Source organism: Seriola dumerili, unplaced genomic scaffold (genome assembly GCF_002260705.1).
Source record: "Seriola dumerili isolate Sdu_G_001 unplaced genomic scaffold, Sdu_1.0 BDQW01000230.1, whole genome shotgun sequence".
In the NCBI taxonomy this organism is placed as follows: domain Eukaryota; kingdom Metazoa; phylum Chordata; class Actinopteri; order Carangiformes; family Carangidae; genus Seriola; species Seriola dumerili.
In genome coordinates, this window is record NW_019174485.1 from 2,848,897 (window position 1) to 2,868,614 (window position 19,718).

Genomic DNA, 19,718 nt, shown 5'->3' on the forward strand with positions numbered 1-19,718 from the left:
GTGATTTGAGAGAGAGTGATTTTACTTTTCTTCTCAGACTGTTTCTATGAATGATTTTAGAGTATTGGAGGTGAACGTGCAGTATTTCACAAGAAAAAAAAAGCAGAACCTTTGGGGAAAAAAATATGTGACCTTTTTTTTCTCAGTCCTTTCAATTACCCTGTTACTCCTCAGGACATCCTCTGACTTGCGATGCACTGCTTTGCGATGGACTAAAATACATTTTATGTTATTTGTGTCAGCACAATAATGTAGCTCAAACCAGCAAGTTTACATACAGTAGGCTACTGGACTGTAGGAGTTCATGAACCACAATATAACATAGAGCAGCTACTAAGGATTATTTTCATTATCAATCAACAATCTTTTCTATCAATCTATTATTTATTTACTATATGAAATAGTGGAAAATGCCAGACACAATTTCCCAGTGCTCAAAGTGAAAGATCAAATGATGTCATTTGAATGAATATGCATAATAAGGTTAAAATACCTGTCGATACCACATAACAATTTCATTAATATACTGTGGCTGACAATTAGTTTAGTGTTGGGCTACAGTTCCTTCATGGCTCAGTGAGATGTACATATTCTCCTGCATTAAGTAGTGGGAGTATGTGGTTTTCCGAGTGGGTCAAAGTGTCATCCCAGTCAGACATGGTGTTCGGCGTGAGTGTTTCAGATCCTGAGGAAGAGCCTGCTGAGGCTTGGTTCTGCTGGCAGTCCCCAGGAGGCAGCAGCTCGTCCGCTGGCTCAGAGAAACCAGAGCCGGAGCTGCAGGGATTAATCGGGCTGACAGGGAGAGGCACAAATTGCCGTGGCAGGGAGTACCTCATCACTGCAAGGGGGGGGGGGGCACAAAAACACACACAGAGCAGTTAGGTTGTTTTGATCCAAACAGTAACTGAAAAAGTCACTCTTCACCCGCTGTACCTGACTGGATGTAAGACGTCAGGCTGTCTCTCAGGATGAAGTGGAAGATAGCGTCAGGGTGGATGAAGACGGCTTGTTCTGAGGTCACCATGGCATCGTAACGAGACAAATCCTAAAACCAGGGAATTCACTTTTACAAATGAAGACCAAAATATATAAGTCAAGACACACAAAAATAAATGTACAGACACGCACTGTACCTGCTCACCCACACTGTGTGTAAATGCTGACAGTGTTATCTGCAGGGTCATCTCCAGAATCAGCTGAGATCGAAGAGCCAGCAGTTCTGTGTCCAGCTGCTGTGAATAAGTAAGTTTTGATTGCATTATGTGCAGAGTTTAAAATTATACAGTGACAATCGGGGGGTACAGGCCCACTCTATACAGTCCTTGCAGCACTGGAAATGAGAGGATGTGCCATCAGCTCGCTAACATTAGTTAGATAAACTAGCTAACATTAGCATCCATCCGTGGATACTTTACGCAGTCTAAATCAGAAACTCAGATGCTAAGAAAGTAAAGTGTATTAAACGAACTAGATAGTTAGCCTTTGCTTCTTACCTTTACCCACAGTGTTTGCGCAAGGTATGGGGGTAGAGATTTGGGTGTGACAGTGAGGCTCCAGGCAGACGAGACGTGCAACTAACGTCAAGGTAAAGAAGTGGTACCGTACGGTGTATGAAATCGTACTACAATATTCTTCCAGGCATGAGATGGGAAATATATTGTAATATTTTCAATTACTGGTACGTAGCTTATGTAAATGTTTCAACCCCCCTGAACTGTTGTTGTTACCTCTTTTGGGCGCGTTCAAGTCTTAATCAGGGGGTAAGATCCCCCCCAATCCACCCCGTAATTTACGTGGATATACAGTTTGTGGTTGTAACTGAGGAACAGGCAGAAACAGGGAACGGACACGGAGAAATATGTGATTGTTTTCCAGTTCAATCAGTGACAGTAACATTTTGAGATGTGTGTTTTTCCCACGCCCGTAATGGTACACACCTTGACCACTCTGTCTTTGACCCTGCACAGCACCGCCGTGAGCTGAGCAGAGTCAGATGAGCTACATGGATATCGAGAGACCAACCTGCAGAACATCAGAGCACACATGTCAATCACCTGGAAGGGAGACAAGAGCAGATGGGTGTGAAAGGCAGCATTGTTAAAAAAAAAAAGCCTTAATTTAGGAGAGGTATGAACATGTTTGTTAAATTACTTTGTAGAGAGCGTTTTGGGCTTTGAGTAGCAGAGGTCTCCATGTTCCACTGTGGACTCCCCATGTTTCCTGTAGCCAAGCACATCCCTCTGAGCTCAGCTCCAGCCTGTCCAGACACTGCCACATCCTGCCATCATCTGGCCCGAGGCCACTCAGCGGTGTCAGCACCTCGGATACAAAACATCTTATTATAGTTTCACTACACTTTCTCCAGAGAACATTAAGCCACCCTTGGTATTTTCTCCAGAGTGTTGTTGCAGTTCCCATTAGAACTTACAGCTCTGTGAAAAGGCCTTGGAGATGGTGTAAAAATGTTGAACAGATGATAAATTCCCCCCTGGTTTAATAGAAGTTGGTTAATGAGATATCATTGTCTATAAAGTATTATTTATATTTTAAAGGAACCATTATATGATCTTCCATTAAAGTATTTTATGCCTCAGGCCACGTAAAGACTTCACATATCATCACATAGTTCTTGAATTGCATAGCTGCCAGACAAATAATGAAGTGGGCTAAAGATACTATAAAAACACCTCACCTGTCACCTGAGGGACATTTCTATCAAAGATCCTTCATCTGCTGCTACTTTGTGTTAAAAAAAAAATAATCTGCAGACACAACCTTTGAGTCTAGAGCTGTGATTCACAGCCCTTTATGGTTGTTTAAAATGATCACAGATTGTTGTATTAATGCCTCAACATGGACACCAGTTCCAGCAGTTCAACCAAAGTGATGTTGACTTTTCACACGATTTCATTTGATGAAAATTCATTTGATTTGTCAAAGAAGAAATGCTAAAGTTAGATAAAGACCATTTTCTGTAATTGTTTTTCTCTCTTATTCATTGAAACATTTTAGGACACCTTAGAGTTTTCCTGGGGCCCACTGGGTGCTCATGATCCACAATTTTGGTACCATTGGTCTATTTAATTGCTTAGCATCTTTAAAAAAAAAAAAAAACATAATGGAAATAACACTTTTCTCTTTAAATTATATAACTGTCCATTGTACCTCTTTTTTAATATCTTTCACTGATATGCTCATTGATCCCAGGTCTATGATGTCATCACACGACTCCAGGAAGTATTGCCAGGTTGATGCAAATCCGTCACAGATGGGCGTGGCCACTTCCTGCAGAGTGCGGTCGAGTCTTGGGATGATGGTGCACCGGAGAGACTGTAACATCGGTTCACACATGTCCTCTATTGTGAGAAGAAACAGAGCAGCAAATATGATCAGGACGATGAGCATAGCCTCTTTTTTTTTTTTTTTAACATCTTCTGACTTCACACCCACAAACACACACCTGTGATTGTGTGAGCAATGTGGTCATGCAGCAGGCTGGCCTGTTGCAGCCCTGCCGGCATCTGTTTCCCCACAACCGAACGATAAAGTGACAGCTCCTCCTTCAGAGCTGACATCGCAGCTTTTACCTGCTGCTTTGCTTTCTTGTAGACCTCAGACAGCAACTGACAAGCAGAAAATACGCATATACTATAGGTTAAGAGAAAGACATGTAAGATGCATTTGTCCATTGGTTTATATTTTTGTTCTTTTCACCTACTCTGATCCAGGCTTGCTTCCTGCTGCTGTGATGTACAATAATCCTGGGAAAGACTTGCTCCCTCAGGTAGGACATCAGTTCTTCCATCAGCATGCTCACCAACACCTGAGGAGCAAAGAAAGACAGATGTAGAAAGATGAGAGAAGTGTTATAAGAGGGGCAACAAGGCTCCTGTGATGGGAAAAGAAGAAAGCAAACGCCCTCATACGTGACAGCATACAACACAAGAAGGTGAAAATAGTAAAACTTTTGTCTGATAATTGGTAGATAGGTGCAAGATAGTTGAACATTAAGGAAACAAAGAAAGTATTGTGGTTTAAATTGGACAGGAGGAGGATCTTTGAGAGCTAAAGAGGTTCAGAGGATGGGAAAACAAGATCGTAACAAGATGATAGAGATACCAGATGGCTTGTCTCACCTCTTCCTCATTGCCAATTGGATGTACGTCTGTTTGACAGTTTTCTCTGAGCTTCTTCAAAGAAGACACGGCATCAAAAAAGGCCCTGGATTCCGGTGAATCTTCACACCAGAGTGCTAACAGGCAGCAGATAACCCATATCAGGTTAATGGTCAGCAAAACAAACTTAAAAGAAGGCATTGAAGTATGTGCAAACTTTGTGTGGAAACAGTTCTTAGAGAACGATACCTGAGCTCTGATGTTGTGTTGCAGCTCGTAGTATGTTGGTCCACCGTGTCTGTTCCTGGTGTGATGCAGTGGCCAGACACACTGGGGCATTGTAAGGGTGCTGTATGAAGACAGGGAACGCTGTGGGGCAATCCCAACACGCCAGTTTACCACCTGGGTTACCTGAAGCACGCAGCCACACAAAAGCACCAACATGTACACGCACATTAAAGTGTGCTTGTTTGAATAGACACGAACATCGGCTGCAGTGTGTATACGTTCAGACTGGCCGTCTGAAGTAGAAACTGTTGTCTGATAGCACACCTGTGATGTGTCGGCACATGTCATCCACTAACTCACGGTGGTCTTGTATGGAGGTGCAGATCTGACAGCCAGACAGAACCAGCTCTGTCTTACACCCCCAACCACCCTCAAATACCTGGAGCAAAGTCACAAAAAACACACATGTACATACACGCACTTGATCAGGCGACAGTAGAAGGAACAGCTCCTCGATTTCTGTTTTTACCTGTTTGGCATCACGACTCTCAACTGTAAAACTGCTGGTAACCTCTAGGTGGCGATGTGTCCAGATCCAATCTAGATACTGGGGCACAGTCCCCTCCAACACAATCCCAGCGTGTGCAACAACATCCTGGATCACAAGGTCACAGGCTGTTAGAGCTACACCATCAACACCATCAACACATCAGAGTTTCATGTTTCAGTGAAACGTGCAGAGAGAAATATTAAGATATCAAATCTTTTAGATTTTCTCACAGGATGCTGGATGAGAGGTCGGGGTTCAGTTGGCTCCATGTGTTTGTTCCTCATGTGGGTCAAAAGATTTGAGCCGTAGTGACGTCGATAGAGAGGAGCCAAATTCTCCATCATGTCAGCAATGCGCTCTGTTGGTTCACAGAGGGTAAGAATAGATTTCAGCAATACAGGACCAGTCTGCTTTGGACAGAGAGGCGACCAATTAAAGGAAAAAAAATAAAAAAATAGCCTTTTGCGGTCACTACATCTCCACCAGATTGAACCCCTGTTGGAGATTTTGGAGTCACATGTTAGACAGCGCTGTCCAAGAAGCAGAATGCAGGAATATGTTGGCTTCTCTGTTGGTCTGTCAGCTGCCTTCATTGTAACACAGTGACAGTTCACATACGAAGTTGATGTTGTGGGTGTTTGGTAAATTGCTGTATTGTCATGCTATCAAGGCATGAATGACAAAGGTCGGAGACAGTGAGGTTAAAGGTGCACTGGGCACGAAGAGAGGGAATATTAGGATAAAGTTATTGAATATTAAGCCGAGATAAATCTCATCTTGAAAGATAAACATGCGACTGGCCTTTGTTGTTGAAAATAGTTTACACTAATTCCATTTTCCTGCAGGCTTACCTGAGATGTGCCTGTGTTCTTTGGAGTTCAGGTGATAGGTGAGTTTCCCTCCCATTCTCCTGTGTTTTCCTCTCATTAATCCCTTCTCCTCTTGTTTATTTCTCTGCTCTGCTCCCGTCTCGCACAAACCTCTTATTCTAATCGGTTTTATCCTCACCCTTTTCATCACTCTCTCCCCACCTCTTCCTTCGCTCGCACGCCATTCCACTGTGTTGGATCTCAACAAAAATGATTTATGTTGACAGTCAATACTTGAGACAAACGTGGCAAAACAACAACTAACCCCGCTGACGCCCTCATACTCCGCTTTATTTGCAGCAACATTAAACATTGGAATCAAGGACCAGGATCATCACTGTGCCAGGGAGAGTGAGGGCTTTTCTCAGTAAGTGACTTGGAGCGGTGAAAGGGGAACTACACCTGAGCTCTGATGTTGTGTTGCAGGATTTTGTATCTAAGGCAATTACAGTCACATCAACAGCATCTGATGCAACAGTTAAAGAAACTTAGAAAGTTAACTGATTAAAACGCTGGTGATTTTAGAAGGTGATTAGAAGTTGTAGAAGATACCAGTATAAATCTCTTTCTCTTTTCAGCCTTCTAGAATCCTTCACACTCTCGTCCCATCAAATCCTCGTTTGTCTTTTCTCTGAGCGTACAGCTTGTCATTTTCACCACTGTAAAAAAGCTATAGCTTCTCAGACCCCCGGCCTTCTTCCTCCTTCATTGCTTCGACCTCTCTTGCAACAGAAGATGAGTTAACAGATGGAAGGAAGTTGTGGCTTTCGCTAAATGAGTGTGTGAAAGAGCTTGTCATGTTTTACACCCCCTGAGGTCACGCAGCCACCAATACAGTTCACACATCTGCAGCTGACAGACCATATGGGCTGCGTGTGAGATGTCACTGACCTCACAGATATGGAGGGATGGTAAAGAGGACACAGGGGAATTGCAGTGATTCACCCATCCTCTAGTGTATCGCCCTCTCATCCCCTTGGAGTCAAGCCATAAAATCCATTTTCTGAGCATAATGTGACTCATGTTAAGTGGCGCAGCCCAGAATCAGCTGCTGTAATTGAGCAGACTGTTGACAGAGCTGTAGAGTCGAGAGAGGCAGATTGCGCGCACCAGCAAATGAACCACTCTTAGGAGCAGTACAGCGAAGCCTTTAAGTACACCAAACATAATTTTCTGGAGAGAGGGAGAGAGGGAGAGAGAGAGAGAGAGAGAGAGGTAACACACAGCTGTCAGAGGATTATTGGAGCTGAGAGTGAAGGGAGCGGAGACGGCGAGGACAGAGCTGTCAGAGCAGAACGTGCACCGCGGAGCTCAGCAAAAGCCTTATAGGAAATACATGCAAACACACGCAGAGACACCTACTGCGGCGTGACGTGTTCCATCTTGTCTGAGCCGGTGTTCGAGAGGCCACCGCTCAGGTGTTTCGCCAAATCAGACGCCGGTATAGGTTGTGTGTTGTAGCAAACAGTCAAAACGGTTAAAGGTTCGGTTTCCAGTTTTTCGTGTCTGTCTTTGAAACAACACTGACACTCCCATATCAATAAGTGCTTTTTGTGCTTTTTTTCTGTGAATAGAAAAATGCATCCCATAGTCTAACCAAAGTTAATCTGCTGCTGCTCAGATAAGAAACTGTCCAGTGAAACCAAATTGACCACACTTTGGAAGATACCCACTTGATTGGACCAACTCAGGACTGTTGATGCCCTACATTATCTTCGACCGGACTGACGATGTGTTTTCACACTCACATCTCTTACACTGGAATGGCATTGGGAAGGGGTCGCGTCATGGCCAGTATGGACAGCAGGAATAATTACAGGATTTATTAGTGCTATCAGAAAATGCATGTAAGTGTATGAAGACTGACCTGAAAAAAATGTGAACCCACTCTTCAAAGTGTGACAGTGAAATAATGCCTCACAGGTATTAGTATTCGTGTTATAGTTTATTTGGAGGATGATGTAAACGACAAAAAAACAGTCAAGGACAACACATTAAACTCTAAGACTCATTTTGACTGAGTTCTTTGGTGTGAAGAGAAGTGGAAAAATATCTGTAGACATTATGAATGACATTTCATGGCATTACAGTTTTATCACTTTTAATCTCTCTACACATTTGAGTCATACCAAAGTCTGATACAGGAAACCTGCTAATAGTAACAAGTTTACAGTTTGTGTTTCTGTGTGAGTTTCTCTAAAGGGCGCCTGACCTGTGGTAAAATGAGAATAAACAGGTTGCATGTGACCGCACTGATCGTCTATTTCACTTGAGATCATATGATTCAATGAAATATGACTCACCTGTCAAATCCGATCTGTTCTACATGTGTTCAGAATCTGAGCAGCTCAAACTGTTAAAGGGCGATGAAACTGGATCCATTTAAAATAACTCAGACTTGGCATTCAGTACTGTACAAGAAGTGTTACTTTATGTTTGGCAACTGACCAACTTGCAGATATTCTCATCTCTTGCTATTAAAGCCTAAATCAGATGAACATATGGCAATTTTAAAACTTGCTACTAGAGATGTAAATTTTGAAAATCTGAAATTGTGCACAATAGAGGAAGTAAACCACAAAATATCACTGGAACCCAAATACACCTTACTTGTAAAAAAATATTCCATTCAGTGAAAGAGCTGTTACACCTTCTACGAGGGCAAATGAGCCAAGTAGTAAAAATCACAAGCTTAGGCACAGGAATGAATTTGGCCTCGGGTTTTGAGAATATACCATAAATCACAGGGTCGTGAAAGTCAGACTGACACTGCAGGTGATGTATGGCTACATCTGGTGTAGGCACATTGGCTGAGCTTCAAGTTTGAGTTTGTAAGTAGATCTAACTAAAGCACCCCTCACCTCAGTTCTAGACTGATGTATGGCAACTGCACATGCAACACCAGTACCGAAACACACGGACGCACACTCATGAAACCGCTCTGCTGAAGTCTGACACAAACCAAGCTGGCTTCATATCTGAAAGCTCTGACCACCAGCAGCCCCTCCATGAGCTGCCAATCCCCTCTCCCTGAATCTCTTCCTGGACCAGAGGCAGAGGGCCTCGCCTCGCCTCCCTGGTCAGTCGACTCTCCAGAGCAGTGCGAGGACCATGAAGAGAGCCTGCCTATGTTCTGTTTGGATGACCTGGAGCCTTTATGTAAACAATGTGCAGCTGTGAGCCATGCAGGACACAGGGTTTACCTCTTAACTGAGGCTGCAACTCATTGCAAGGTAGGACTCAAGTATCACCAAAACTAAAACTCCAGCACATTTTCATTGCACTGAAAACCTGAAAACAATAATTCTGCTATTAAGGATGTAATTATTTGAACCCTTCAGAAAGACGTTATCATGGGCAAAAAGAAAGTGCATCATGTTGTAAGAACAGAAATGAGTAATGATTAATTTACCTTTCATTCATGACAGTAATGTAAACTTGGAGGTGAAAGAATGTGTGGGTTAGATTATACTGAATCAGTGTAAATGGATAACTGTTTATTATCCATCTTCAATCCTCTGTTAGTTCTTAAATCTTTAAATATGTCATGATGAAAACATTTCAGAATATATTTTGTCCTTGATTCTTCTGTATGTTTCCTTCCCCTTACTTACTCTACTTTGAATGCATGAATTAGACTTGAAATATTTTAACATTGTTGCTACTTTTACTCAAGTGAAATGCATGTTTTTTTTTTAACATTTTCTCTTGTATCCCCTCAAACAAAACGAGACACATTTTTTTATATGGACAAATATGTTTTTATTCTTTCCTACCCCATTTATCATCTTGTGAGCCCATGAGTAAAAGACCTGAAATAGGCCTACTTATCCCTCCACTGAAAGCCATTAAGCATTATGGTGAAGGATCAGAGCAGCTGGCAGGAATTCACTGTTTTTCTCAAGGACACTTGAGCGGGGCAGACGATTGCCAACAAGAGTGCTTAAATGCTGGTTTTCCAGTTAGAGTTGCCCTGCTGCCACAAAGCCAAACCAAACAGTAAGCACAAAGACGTCAAATGACAGCAAAGCTCTCAACAGCAAATGCTCCTCCAAGATCTGAACCCTATTCATTTTACCAAGACTAAGGGGGCCCTCTCGCGACTGTTACCCTTTCATTTAAATGCCTGCTGTGACCACAGCAAGAAGACATTTAGACAGGGAGGCAGTCAGGCATTTTTTTCATCCCCTGTAAATATTCATTTTCCTGCCCAAACAGATGCCGCCTTGTGTTAATCCAAGATTAGTTTATTCAAACAGCATTTAGAGTGAGTTTCAAAGAGGCACCAAGCTGAAAACTTAGCTGGTAATTACTTTTTCTTCCTCGTATCACACATGCATGTTAACATCTCACATCACATGAAATTTGACCTACACAAACACACACACACACACACACACACACACACACACACACACACACATACACCGAAATGCTGGTGGTGTGTGTTATGTTCCTGTGAATACTGTCAGTATACACGTCTGGCTCATGAATATGCTGCATGAGACTGTATCAATCTCATGTTGATTTAGTCAGTGGTGAAAGAAGTATTCAGGTAAGTAAAGGTAGTCTTTTTACTTAGGCAGAACTGTAAGTAGTACTACATATTACATAAGTAATATTTGACTGTAATAGCAACACGTTGTACTCAAAGCATCAAATTAATGTTGTAGCATGTAAGGATTGTAACTGTTTATACTGTTGGGTAGTTTAAAATGTAATAATGTATCTTCTTTGATAAACTCATCACATCTGATAAAACCATAATCTGCAAAGTAACTACAAACTGCAGCTGTGCACTAAAGTACAGTACTTGAGTAACTGTACCTAGTTTCTGTGCACTGATGGATTTAGTTACATACTGAGCAGGTGCAGCATGACTGACCACATCTTGCAAAGACACTGGGTGAAGTGAAGTCTTTGGCCTCCATTTGTTCCCACAGATGTTGTTTCAAAGTAATTCTCCTTTTGACAACTAGGAGGAGCTCAGACCACTGCTGAATGGACTGAAGAAAAAGCTGCTTCACTTTGAGAAAGTCACACAGACCTGTGAACATGCATCCAGACACAACCAGGTGGGACTGCAAAGCTACAAAACTCTACTCACAGTAAAATCAAACCAGAACCGTTCAGACGCACTGCTAAATGTGTGTCGCTTTCCATCTCGCATGTCCTCACGCTTTCCTCACTTTTTCCACTCCTCCAGGCTGAGGCCCAACTGACCGAAGAGCAGATGAAAAAGGAGTTTGAGAGTCTTCACTGGTTTTTGAGAGAGGAGGAAGCAGCCAGGATACTTGAGCTCAGGAGGGAACAGGAGGAGAGGAAGAGAGAGACGGAAGAACGAGTAGACAGAATGGATCAGGTGATAAAATCACTGGAAGACAAGATCCAACTGATTGAAGAGGAGCTTGATGCTGGAGGAGATGGAGCTGAGTTTTTACAGGTAACATCAATCAAATTAAACATGAGAAGGAATAGGTGTTTGTAATTGACACAATAAGCACATAAGCTTGTCTTTTACAGCGATACCAAGACACCATGAATAGGTATGTGACTTTTCTATTGATTTTTAAGACACCAGCACACGCACAAGCAAATGCAATAAGTGTGAGTGTTGGACTGTCCATGTTTATTCCCTGCAGTGCATGGATGGGTCACAGGGAGCCAAAGAGGCTTTGCAGGCCTCTAATAGATGTGGCCAAACACCTGGGTAACCTCCACTACGCTGTCTGGGAGAAGATGAAACACATCGCCCCCTACAGTCAGTGTATTTCTACACATGCATGTTCACCTGCCTCCCTGCTCTCTCCTACAGCCATTCAAACCTCCTTTGTATCTTCCAGCCCCAGTGACCCTGGACCCCAGAACAGCTGGCCAGTCTCTGAGGGTGTCTCCTGGGTTAAATAGTCTCCAGATAACTCCTGGACCTTCAGAGGCGCTGTTACAGAATATGGGTGAGGTTGTCCCTGTCCCAGCCAACCCTGAACGTTTCCACGCTTATTCCTGCATTCTGGCAAGAGAGAGCTTTGACTCAGGAGTGCACTGTTGGGATATTGAGGTATTTACATAATGTATATACCACACGCCGAGCGGCTTATATCAGTAGCCGGGTTTCCACTGCAGTTTTACAGTCTGTGTTTCCATTGAGTGATTTTGACTGTCATGAGACAGTAGGAACATTTCCATTAACCTGGGTAGTGCAATTTGAAATTGTGAACTTAAAAACAAGTAATGGAAACACATGGTGGTTTTTCAGGCTATTAAGACAAAGCAATGTTTTTGCAAAAGTGAAATGGAAACCCTTTTTTCGCATTCAAGTTGTGGCACCTGCCGTTTCTCGCCCCAGGGAGCTCGTTCCCACTGAGAGGCAGACTGCTGGAAATCTGTCATTACATTTAATTGGTATGAAATTGCGTGAGAAAAAAAAAACCCAGCTTTATTTGTTTATAACATCACTCAGACCACATTTGCTATTGTGTTTTGTCACAACTCTTTGATGATCAAATTTGGGGAAAACCTAAATTGCCAAAATGTGTGTTGGGCCATTTTTTTTGTCTTTGTTATGTGTTTGGGTAAAAGAAAATATCAGCCCTTATGTAATTTTTACTGATAATGATATTGGCCTCAATAATCAGTATCAGTATATACAAACGCATGCTTGTCTGAGTTTTCTCTTCCATTTACCTCATCTATCAATTTCTATTGATTTTAACAGGTTGGTGACACCAATAACTGGACACTCGGTGTGGCTGCTGAATCAATATCCAGAGGGGCAGAGTTTGAGGCCTGTCCAGAGGCGGGACTCTGGTGTATCAGCCTGCGAGACAGCAAGTACCAAGCTCTGATCACTCCCTCTCAGACCATAAATTTTGACAACTCAAGGCACCTTAACGTTGTCCGTGTGAGGCTGGACTGGGATGAAGGGATGCTGGAATTCATGAACGCTGATAATGATGCACATCTTTTCACGTTCAGACATCGCTTTGCTGAGAAGGTGTACCCATACTTTGAGAGCATATGTGTGTGTGGGGGTCTTGCTGTGTTGGCAGAGAGCGTGGGTGTCACTGTGAGTCTAAATGATGATCCGCAGATGAAAAGTGAGTCATCCACTGAGGGAGACATAATCGCCGCATCAACTGAGAGAAACAGCAAGATGTCAGACTGTGGACGTGTGACAAAAGACAAAAATACAGCAGTTTGTTCTCAGAGATCCATGAAAAAGGACCAGCTCATTAAAACTAAACCCGCTAGAAAGGGAAAGACTTCAGACGGTAAACCAGCAGTTAAAAAACAGAGCAGCAAGACCAGGCTCAGTGTGACCTACCATGTTTCACTGAGTAAAGCCCTAAACATCATCAACAATAGATCTGCCAGTCACAAACAAATCCAGATGGATTATGTTGATAATCTGAAACATTCGACTTGTGATGAATAACAAGAGCTTGCAGGCATAATGAACTGTAATACAATATGCCATCTCTTGTTACAGTCATACATTTTAATTTTTAGCTGTGCTAGTGGTTTGGTTCTAGGGTTGCCAGTTACTCTGTCCACAACTTTGTTCCAGAGCGTAGTAGCTCAACAACTACTGGATGGATTGCCAGGAATTTTTTTTTTTTTGCTGACATTCATGGTTCCCAGAGGATGCACCATAATGACTTTGGTGCCACGACCAGCGCCATAAGAGGTTCACATTTGTGGGTCTGAATGTATTTATTGTCTCAGCTCTGAATGAGATGAATTGAATGGAAACTTGGTTCAGACATGTCCCAGCCAGGTTGCATTGTAATCACTTAAGTGCTTCTTTAGCTTTTCATGTAGTCAAAGAGTGTCATGAAACTATATAATTCTGCTCATCGATATTTAAAAAGGCCCTGAAATTGTACTACAGCCTAACAACAAAGGCTATTAACCAATGAGTTGAAGCTAAATGAAGCTAAAAGCTGAATTTGAGCTTTGTGTGTTCTGTTTGTTTTAGATGACTGATGTAAAACTATTAATGTTGTCTTCTATTCAAATCAAACTTTATAATTTTTATAAAATGTATGATTTATTTACTTATTACGGGATATGGAATGACACAAACACAGATAAAATCAAAGTATGAAAAATTTTAAAAAAAAAAGAAAAAATGGTAAAAAATAGTTTCCACAGTAGGTTATTACAGTATTTATAGGGATGTAGTCAATACTAAATCCTGTGTATATTCTTTCCTCTGTGAAAAATACTGCACCATCCTGTTCAACAGTCTCTATGTCCCGCTGAGTCTCCTCATAGACACACGTTTCCTTCCATGATGGCATTATGCAGTTCATCAGTGACAGCCTCGTAACACCCAGCACGGCTGTCCAGAAAATAAATGTATTCACTTGAGTCTTGTGGCTTGAATCCTTCCCTCTGTAGTCGCATCTTCTGAATTTTGAAAGTACCTGAGGGCAAAAGTTAAAAAATAAGTTGAGGTGACTTTTTTTTGTGTGTGTTTACACGTCCTTGCATTGTTGTCTCACCTGTAGTGTCAACAGATGGCATGAGTCGAAGGAAGACTGGGCGTGCGTAGGAGGGCAGGGCTTTCTGTACAGCTATCAAGAATGCATCAAGGTCAAACTGGCCTCCTGCATGAGCTATTGCTGCCATACCAGCCTTTCCCTCCACACCTGCACACAGACAGACAGACAGACAGACAAGTGACATAACAAACAGAGGACAATATAATGTCACACTCATTTTTCTTTCATGTTTTTTTTTTTTTCCCATCCTGAATCTGTCTCATCTGATCTCCACCTGGTACAGAAACTCCATAAACGGCTACATCAGTGTGTCCCAGCAGGCCACTGAGGACTCCCTCCACCTCTGTGGTGGAAACATTCTCCCCTCGCCATCGAAACGTGTCGCCACTGCGGTCCCTGAAATACATGTAGCCATATTCGTCCATCACCAATACGTCACCTGAAAGACAGACAGACAGAAATAATAACAATCATCATTATCATCATCATCATCCCTGTAGGGGATCATAGAGCAATTAAGATGAAGGTAAAGTCTGTAGTGATGATGAGTCACCAGGACTGTTTTGACTTTGCTATAAAACGATAGTGATTCACTCTATTTCTGACAAAACAGTTGAAGAAGTCTTGTGTAAATAGGGCAATTATGAACTTAACATGAACAAAAACTACTGAGGTGGAACGTAATGTCTCCTGTCTCAAGGGAGAAGTAGTGTGATCATCAGTCATCATTTTTCCACTCATAGGAACCTTGAGTTTATCCCAACATGAACTGTATCCCAGTTTGTCATCGATAGTGAATCACTCTCATTCACCTCTGGGCAATTTAAAGCCACCAGTTCAGTTGTATTAACCTGTGTGTCTGGAAGAAACATGTATGACCACAGTAAAGCTGGAAATCAAACCCACACAGTCCGTCATCATCATCCTGACTGTTTGTTAAAGAGACAGAATAAAACATGCCTGAGATATAAGCAGAGTCTCCCATCTTGAAGATATTGTGAGCTATTTTCTGATTGGTGGAATCCTGATCAGCGTACCCATCAAATCTCCTGAGCGGATCGGCGTGGTTGATGCGTCCCACTAGCATACCTGGCTCACCTGTAGAGAGACAGGGACGGGAGGAGAGAAATGAGAATATTTTATTACATTAATAACATATGTTTGCCCATTTGTAGCTTTGTGTAAGTGTCCTCACCCGGTAGACAGGGTATACAGAGTCCCTGTGAATCCCTGAGCAGCTCTCCGTGCTCCTCCTGCACCCTGACCAGTCTGATGGGGTAAAAGCCTGGAAGGATGCGGCTGTTAAAGCCACACGCCCCCACCTGGATATGTGAAAACACGTGTAGATGAGACAGGAAAGGGCTGAAAGAACTCTCAAGTCTATACTTTTTTAAGTAATTTTGTTTGGGCATTGTTAAGTTTACTGTGATAGAAACAGGAAGGTTGGGGAGAGAGACATGGCCGCTGCAGTTAGGATTAAGCCTATGTAATATGCGCTCTACCAGGTGAGCCACCAGGGCACTATACTTAAATAATTAAAGATATCGCACAAACACACCTTTCCATCTATGTTAATCAAGCTGCAGTTGCACTCAGTGGCGCCATAAAATTCCCCAACCGTTCGGATTCTAAATCTCTGGACAAACTCTTCCCACACAGAGGGACGGAGGCCGTTACCAAGGGCAACACGGACCCGGTGATGTGCCTCAGATGGGCGGACTGGCTGGGCCAACAGGTAACGGCAGATCTCGCCTATGTACTGGATTACCTAGACATCAACACACAAACACAGGGACGAAGTACAGGTCAATATAACATTTCTTTCATTTTCAAAAAAAAGAGATCAGTCAGTATTGATTCAAGAGAATCAATAGGACACCTGTCCAGCAGCGTGACATATTTATGGCAGTCAGTACTCACAGTGCAGTTGTGTTTAACACAGTCATCCCAGAAGCGACTGGCTGAGAACTTCCTCCTGACTACAACAGTCAAACCAAAGAGCAAACACTGGCCTACACCCATGATGGTACCTGTAAACATCCACATGAACACACACTCACACACACAAATATATACTGTATATATTTACAAACCAATAAAGACATAATGCTAGTCAACTCATTCAGTTTTTCCTGAAGCTTAATACCTCTGACTAGTTTCAGTAAACTGGTCAGAGATGTTGATCCAGCCGTTACCATTTATCTAAGCAAACGGGAGCAACCAGCAGAAGACAATGAGGCATATTTATTGCAAATCAATGATATTACACGCAGGGGACATAAGCACACACTGCAAGAATTTAAACAGCTACTGGTATGATTCATATGGAAAGCAATAGTTAGAAATTAACAAAGTTCCCATTACATATACATTTTCATTTATCTGACATATGACTACTGCAATAATGATGATAGTGAGGATGTTTTCGGTCATGACAGCAGCAATATAACACGTTCTGATTATAACTGTTATGATTATTATAGCTATAATAGCACAACAGTATTATATGTAAGTGGTATAGTAAAATGAAACGCAATTATGTTGAAGTTGTGTATCGATGGAAAAAGGTGGCATTTTCTATTTGTATGATTTTATTCAATATATGACAAAACTCTAAAAATCTGTCACTGAATGTACAACAACATGACTTGTTAAAAATGGGGGGGGGGGGAATGGGCTTGGTGAAACAGAGTCAGGCCTACCTGCAGAATGATACAGGGGAAGGCAGTCGTAAATGATGTCATCATGTCGCAGGCCAAAGGAGTGGAAACCAAAGGCAGCGATGCGGAAATACCTGACAAGAGAGATCTTCACCAGACCTCATCTCATTAGGAGACACTGATGGTCCTGATTCTAACTGAAACACTTGTAACTGCAACTGCATGACTTTCATGTTTTTAATGATCCTTTAGTGTGTTGCTCAATTTTCCTGACCTCAGAGTATGACAGTTACTAACTTGATAAATGAGATACAGGGTAGGAAAAAGAAATTCCAGGAAATGAACAGTGTTGATAAAATTGCTTATGCGCTTTGGTCCATTAACATTGCTCTAAATGTTTCTACTGTAAGTGTCATTTAAACATTTGCTTTCAAGATTCTTCTATGAATAAACATTGCAGTATCAGATGAGATCATAGATAAACTCACCGACTGTGTACCACTACAGCTGCCTTTGGCATTCCCGTTGTTCCAGAGGTGTAGATGTAAAAGAGTCTGTCTGCATGGAGAGAGCGATTAAACGACAGGAGTTTTTACAGGGAGTTTTCAACATGCTTTTCACCTTAATGCTTTGTCTTCTGTTTGTTTTCTAGTGTTTCACATGTGCGGTATGCACCCAGACTGCCCATCATTCCTTAACATGTTTCTGTCTCTCCTTCCATATACTGTGCAAGCAAAGACTTGAAGAGTATTGACTTAGGAATGTCATGTGAACAAAGATACAATACAGACAAGCAAATAAATAAGAGAAAAGTTATTGCACAAATATATCAGTTGAGGGTGTTTAGAGTGACATTTAAATCTATTATATCAAATAAAAAAAAAAATCTTTCACAATGCACTTAAATGTTTCTATGTGATTCAATATTTCTTGAAGTGAGTTGATGATTTTGACAGTGGTGTGTATGTGTATGTGCTATCAAGTGGATTAAGTCTCATGAGAAGATAAGAGAAGGAAATCTGGCAGCGAGCAGTTTTTTCTGGCAGGCAAAGACTTGCTAAGGAGAGGAAGGTGTTGCAATCAAATCTTTTTAATATGTAACATAAGGACATGATGGCAACGAGGAAGTACCCGTTCCCCCATGCACAAACAACAACAATGCAGGGCCTCACCGTTAAATTCCTTCCTGAGTGTGTAGTCTGTCGGGTGGTTGGGTGACCTGGCCAGCAGAGCCTCCAGGCTTTGAACGCGGAGGCTGCAAAGCTTCACCTCATCCTGCTGCTCACCACTGCTGAACAAAACCATGCTGGGCCGCAGGGAGCTGCTCACCTCCGACACCGCTGAAGGGTGCCCGGATGTTAGATGTTACAAATGTAGAACAAACGCAGTGGTACAAAGACAGTAGATTCAACATTCAATTTTTCTATTCAGTTGTGTAACAAATTCCTCACAACTGCTGTCTGCATACCAGTTATCTATCAGTTATATAACTGTACCCACAGCATCTCTCTCTCTGTAATCTACGACCTCTTCCTACCTTCAGTCAACTCTGTCCCGAAGACCACGGCCCGAGCGCCAGACACGCTGACACAATGCACTAGAGAGTGCTGTCGAAGGTTGTGGTTGATGAGTGCGGCCTCTACACCGACCATAGCAAGACCCAACCACAGAGCCACCATGAAAGGCTGGCTTTCCATGTACAAGGCCACAACATCACCCTCAGCCCAGCCTTGTGCCAGCGCCCAGTGTGCCACAGCATGGCATCGCTCCTGCAATTCCCTGAAACTCCAAACCTGGAATTACATAAATATGGAAATAGAGTCTGTTTTTTGCGACAGTATGACAGCTAGTAGGGTCCGTGAAGGTGTTGATTCTGTATTTTATTCATAATCTGTGATATGTCCTCACCTCCCCTGTGGCCTCATAGATCAAGGCAGGTTTGTCGGGGTGCTGTGTCACCATCCGCGCAAACAGGGCAGGGATAGTGCTTTTATTTCGCAGATTACGGTACATGGAAAACCTCACTCGCAATATAACAGCCAGACACCTTTTAGACAAAGAGAAGTAGAAGAGGAGAAAAAGTTTGTTTTTTGTTTTTTAAAAAAAATAGGACTGGAGAAGAAAGCAGCAGGACAGATGAGTAAAAGTGAGATAAAGTGTTGAATATGACAATGGGAGAAACACACATGTACATGCACATCCATACAAACTACTTACATGAGGTCTCTTTTTATGGTGCATAGAGCTACATGAATGAACTTCCAGGAACCCCTCCAGACCAGACAGAGCCCCAGCCCCGCTGACAGGCTGCAGAGCGAGGGCAGCGACAGCAACTTTACAGCCCCAAAAACACTGAGGAACACTATGACACCACTCATCAGATACATAATGGGATCTATGGGGGTACAAAGAGTGACTTCATGCACCAAATGCAACAAACACAGTACATGGCATTATGATTTGGTGAGAGGAGCCTTACCTGTATAGAAATTTCAATCCTCATCCACCAAAAAAGAAAGAAAGAAAGTGTTTTACAGCAGTAGTCAGCTCTGAAACTCCTCCACAGGTCTTAAGAAATGTCAGCTCAACTTTTAAGTCGAGCCACAGTGTAACCAGCGCAGCTCAGACGGGCTGTCAGGCCAGATGCCTCGCTGAGCGGTCGTCAGGAGTGAAATGACTGATAACCTTCAGCACGCAGCAGCAGAGAGCAGCACAGGTTTCAACCCAGAAACTACTGCGTCAGTGTAGTAGCTGCTGCTGCTGCTGCTGTTAGTCTGAGCCAGAGTGAT

The 19,718-nt window shown here is 42.5% G+C and overlaps 3 protein-coding genes across 3 annotated transcripts; 1 reads left to right on the top strand and 2 right to left on the bottom strand.

Annotated features, from left to right (window-relative positions):
• Nucleotides 1-566: 566 nt before the first annotated feature.
• Nucleotides 567-5,799, bottom strand: LOC111229463 (protein Niban-like). Its single transcript, XM_022755796.1, has 13 exons — nt 5,745-5,799; nt 5,124-5,251; nt 4,873-4,998; nt 4,668-4,782; nt 4,365-4,526; nt 4,137-4,252; nt 3,719-3,823; nt 3,461-3,623; nt 3,166-3,356; nt 1,938-2,054; nt 1,134-1,232; nt 934-1,045; nt 567-838 (listed from the first exon to the last, which is right to left on the bottom strand). Exons 1-13 carry the CDS (start codon nt 5,797-5,799, stop codon nt 567-569), a joined length of 1,761 nt encoding a protein of 586 aa, XP_022611517.1.
• Nucleotides 5,800-8,770: 2,971 nt separating this feature from the next.
• Nucleotides 8,771-13,748, top strand: LOC111229464 (zinc-binding protein A33-like). The gene is made up of 8 exons (XM_022755797.1): nt 8,771-8,995; nt 10,742-10,837; nt 10,969-11,205; nt 11,286-11,308; nt 11,405-11,523; nt 11,606-11,775; nt 12,478-12,859; nt 13,741-13,748. The coding sequence occupies exons 1-8, from the start codon at nt 8,771-8,773 to the stop codon at nt 13,746-13,748; spliced, it is 1,260 nt and encodes a 419-aa protein (XP_022611518.1).
• Nucleotides 13,749-13,869: 121 nt separating this feature from the next.
• Nucleotides 13,870-19,581, bottom strand: LOC111229297 (long-chain fatty acid transport protein 1-like). Its single transcript, XM_022755575.1, has 14 exons — nt 19,409-19,581; nt 19,147-19,324; nt 18,838-18,976; nt 18,467-18,722; nt 18,102-18,269; nt 17,418-17,487; nt 16,972-17,063; nt 16,190-16,299; nt 15,828-16,037; nt 15,465-15,591; nt 15,230-15,367; nt 14,544-14,708; nt 14,270-14,416; nt 13,870-14,191 (listed from the first exon to the last, which is right to left on the bottom strand). The coding sequence occupies exons 2-14, from the start codon at nt 19,314-19,316 to the stop codon at nt 14,034-14,036; spliced, it is 1,950 nt and encodes a 649-aa protein (XP_022611296.1). The 5' UTR covers nt 19,317-19,324; nt 19,409-19,581; the 3' UTR covers nt 13,870-14,033.
• Between the last annotated feature and the right edge of the window lie 137 nt (nt 19,582-19,718).

Excerpts from the sequence above, each read along its gene's own strand:
- LOC111229463 (XM_022755796.1), bottom strand. The coding sequence starts at position 5,799 with ATGGGAGGGAAACTCACCTATCACCTGAACTCCAAAGAACACAGGCAC. Across the intron at positions 4,999-5,123 it reads GACCTCTCATCCAGCATCCT|GATGTTGTTGCACACGCTGG; the intron begins GTGAGAAAATCT and ends CTTGTGATCCAG. Across the intron at positions 1,046-1,133 it reads CACACAGTGTGGGTGAGCAG|GATTTGTCTCGTTACGATGC; the intron begins GTACAGTGCGTG and ends CCCTGGTTTTAG.
- LOC111229464 (XM_022755797.1), top strand. The coding sequence starts at position 8,771 with ATGAGCTGCCAATCCCCTCTCCCTGAATCTCTTCCTGGACCAGAGGCA. Across the intron at positions 8,996-10,741 it reads AGGCTGCAACTCATTGCAAG|GAGGAGCTCAGACCACTGCT; the intron begins GTAGGACTCAAG and ends TTTGACAACTAG. Across the intron at positions 11,206-11,285 it reads ATGGAGCTGAGTTTTTACAG|CGATACCAAGACACCATGAA; the intron begins GTAACATCAATC and ends TGTCTTTTACAG.
- LOC111229297 (XM_022755575.1), bottom strand. The coding sequence starts at position 19,316 with ATGTATCTGATGAGTGGTGTCATAGTGTTCCTCAGTGTTTTTGGGGCT. Across the intron at positions 18,270-18,466 it reads CGGGACAGAGTTGACTGAAG|CGGTGTCGGAGGTGAGCAGC; the intron begins GTAGGAAGAGGT and ends GGCACCCTTCAG. Across the intron at positions 17,488-18,101 it reads ACTCAGGAAGGAATTTAACG|ACAGACTCTTTTACATCTAC; the intron begins GTGAGGCCCTGC and ends CTCTCCATGCAG.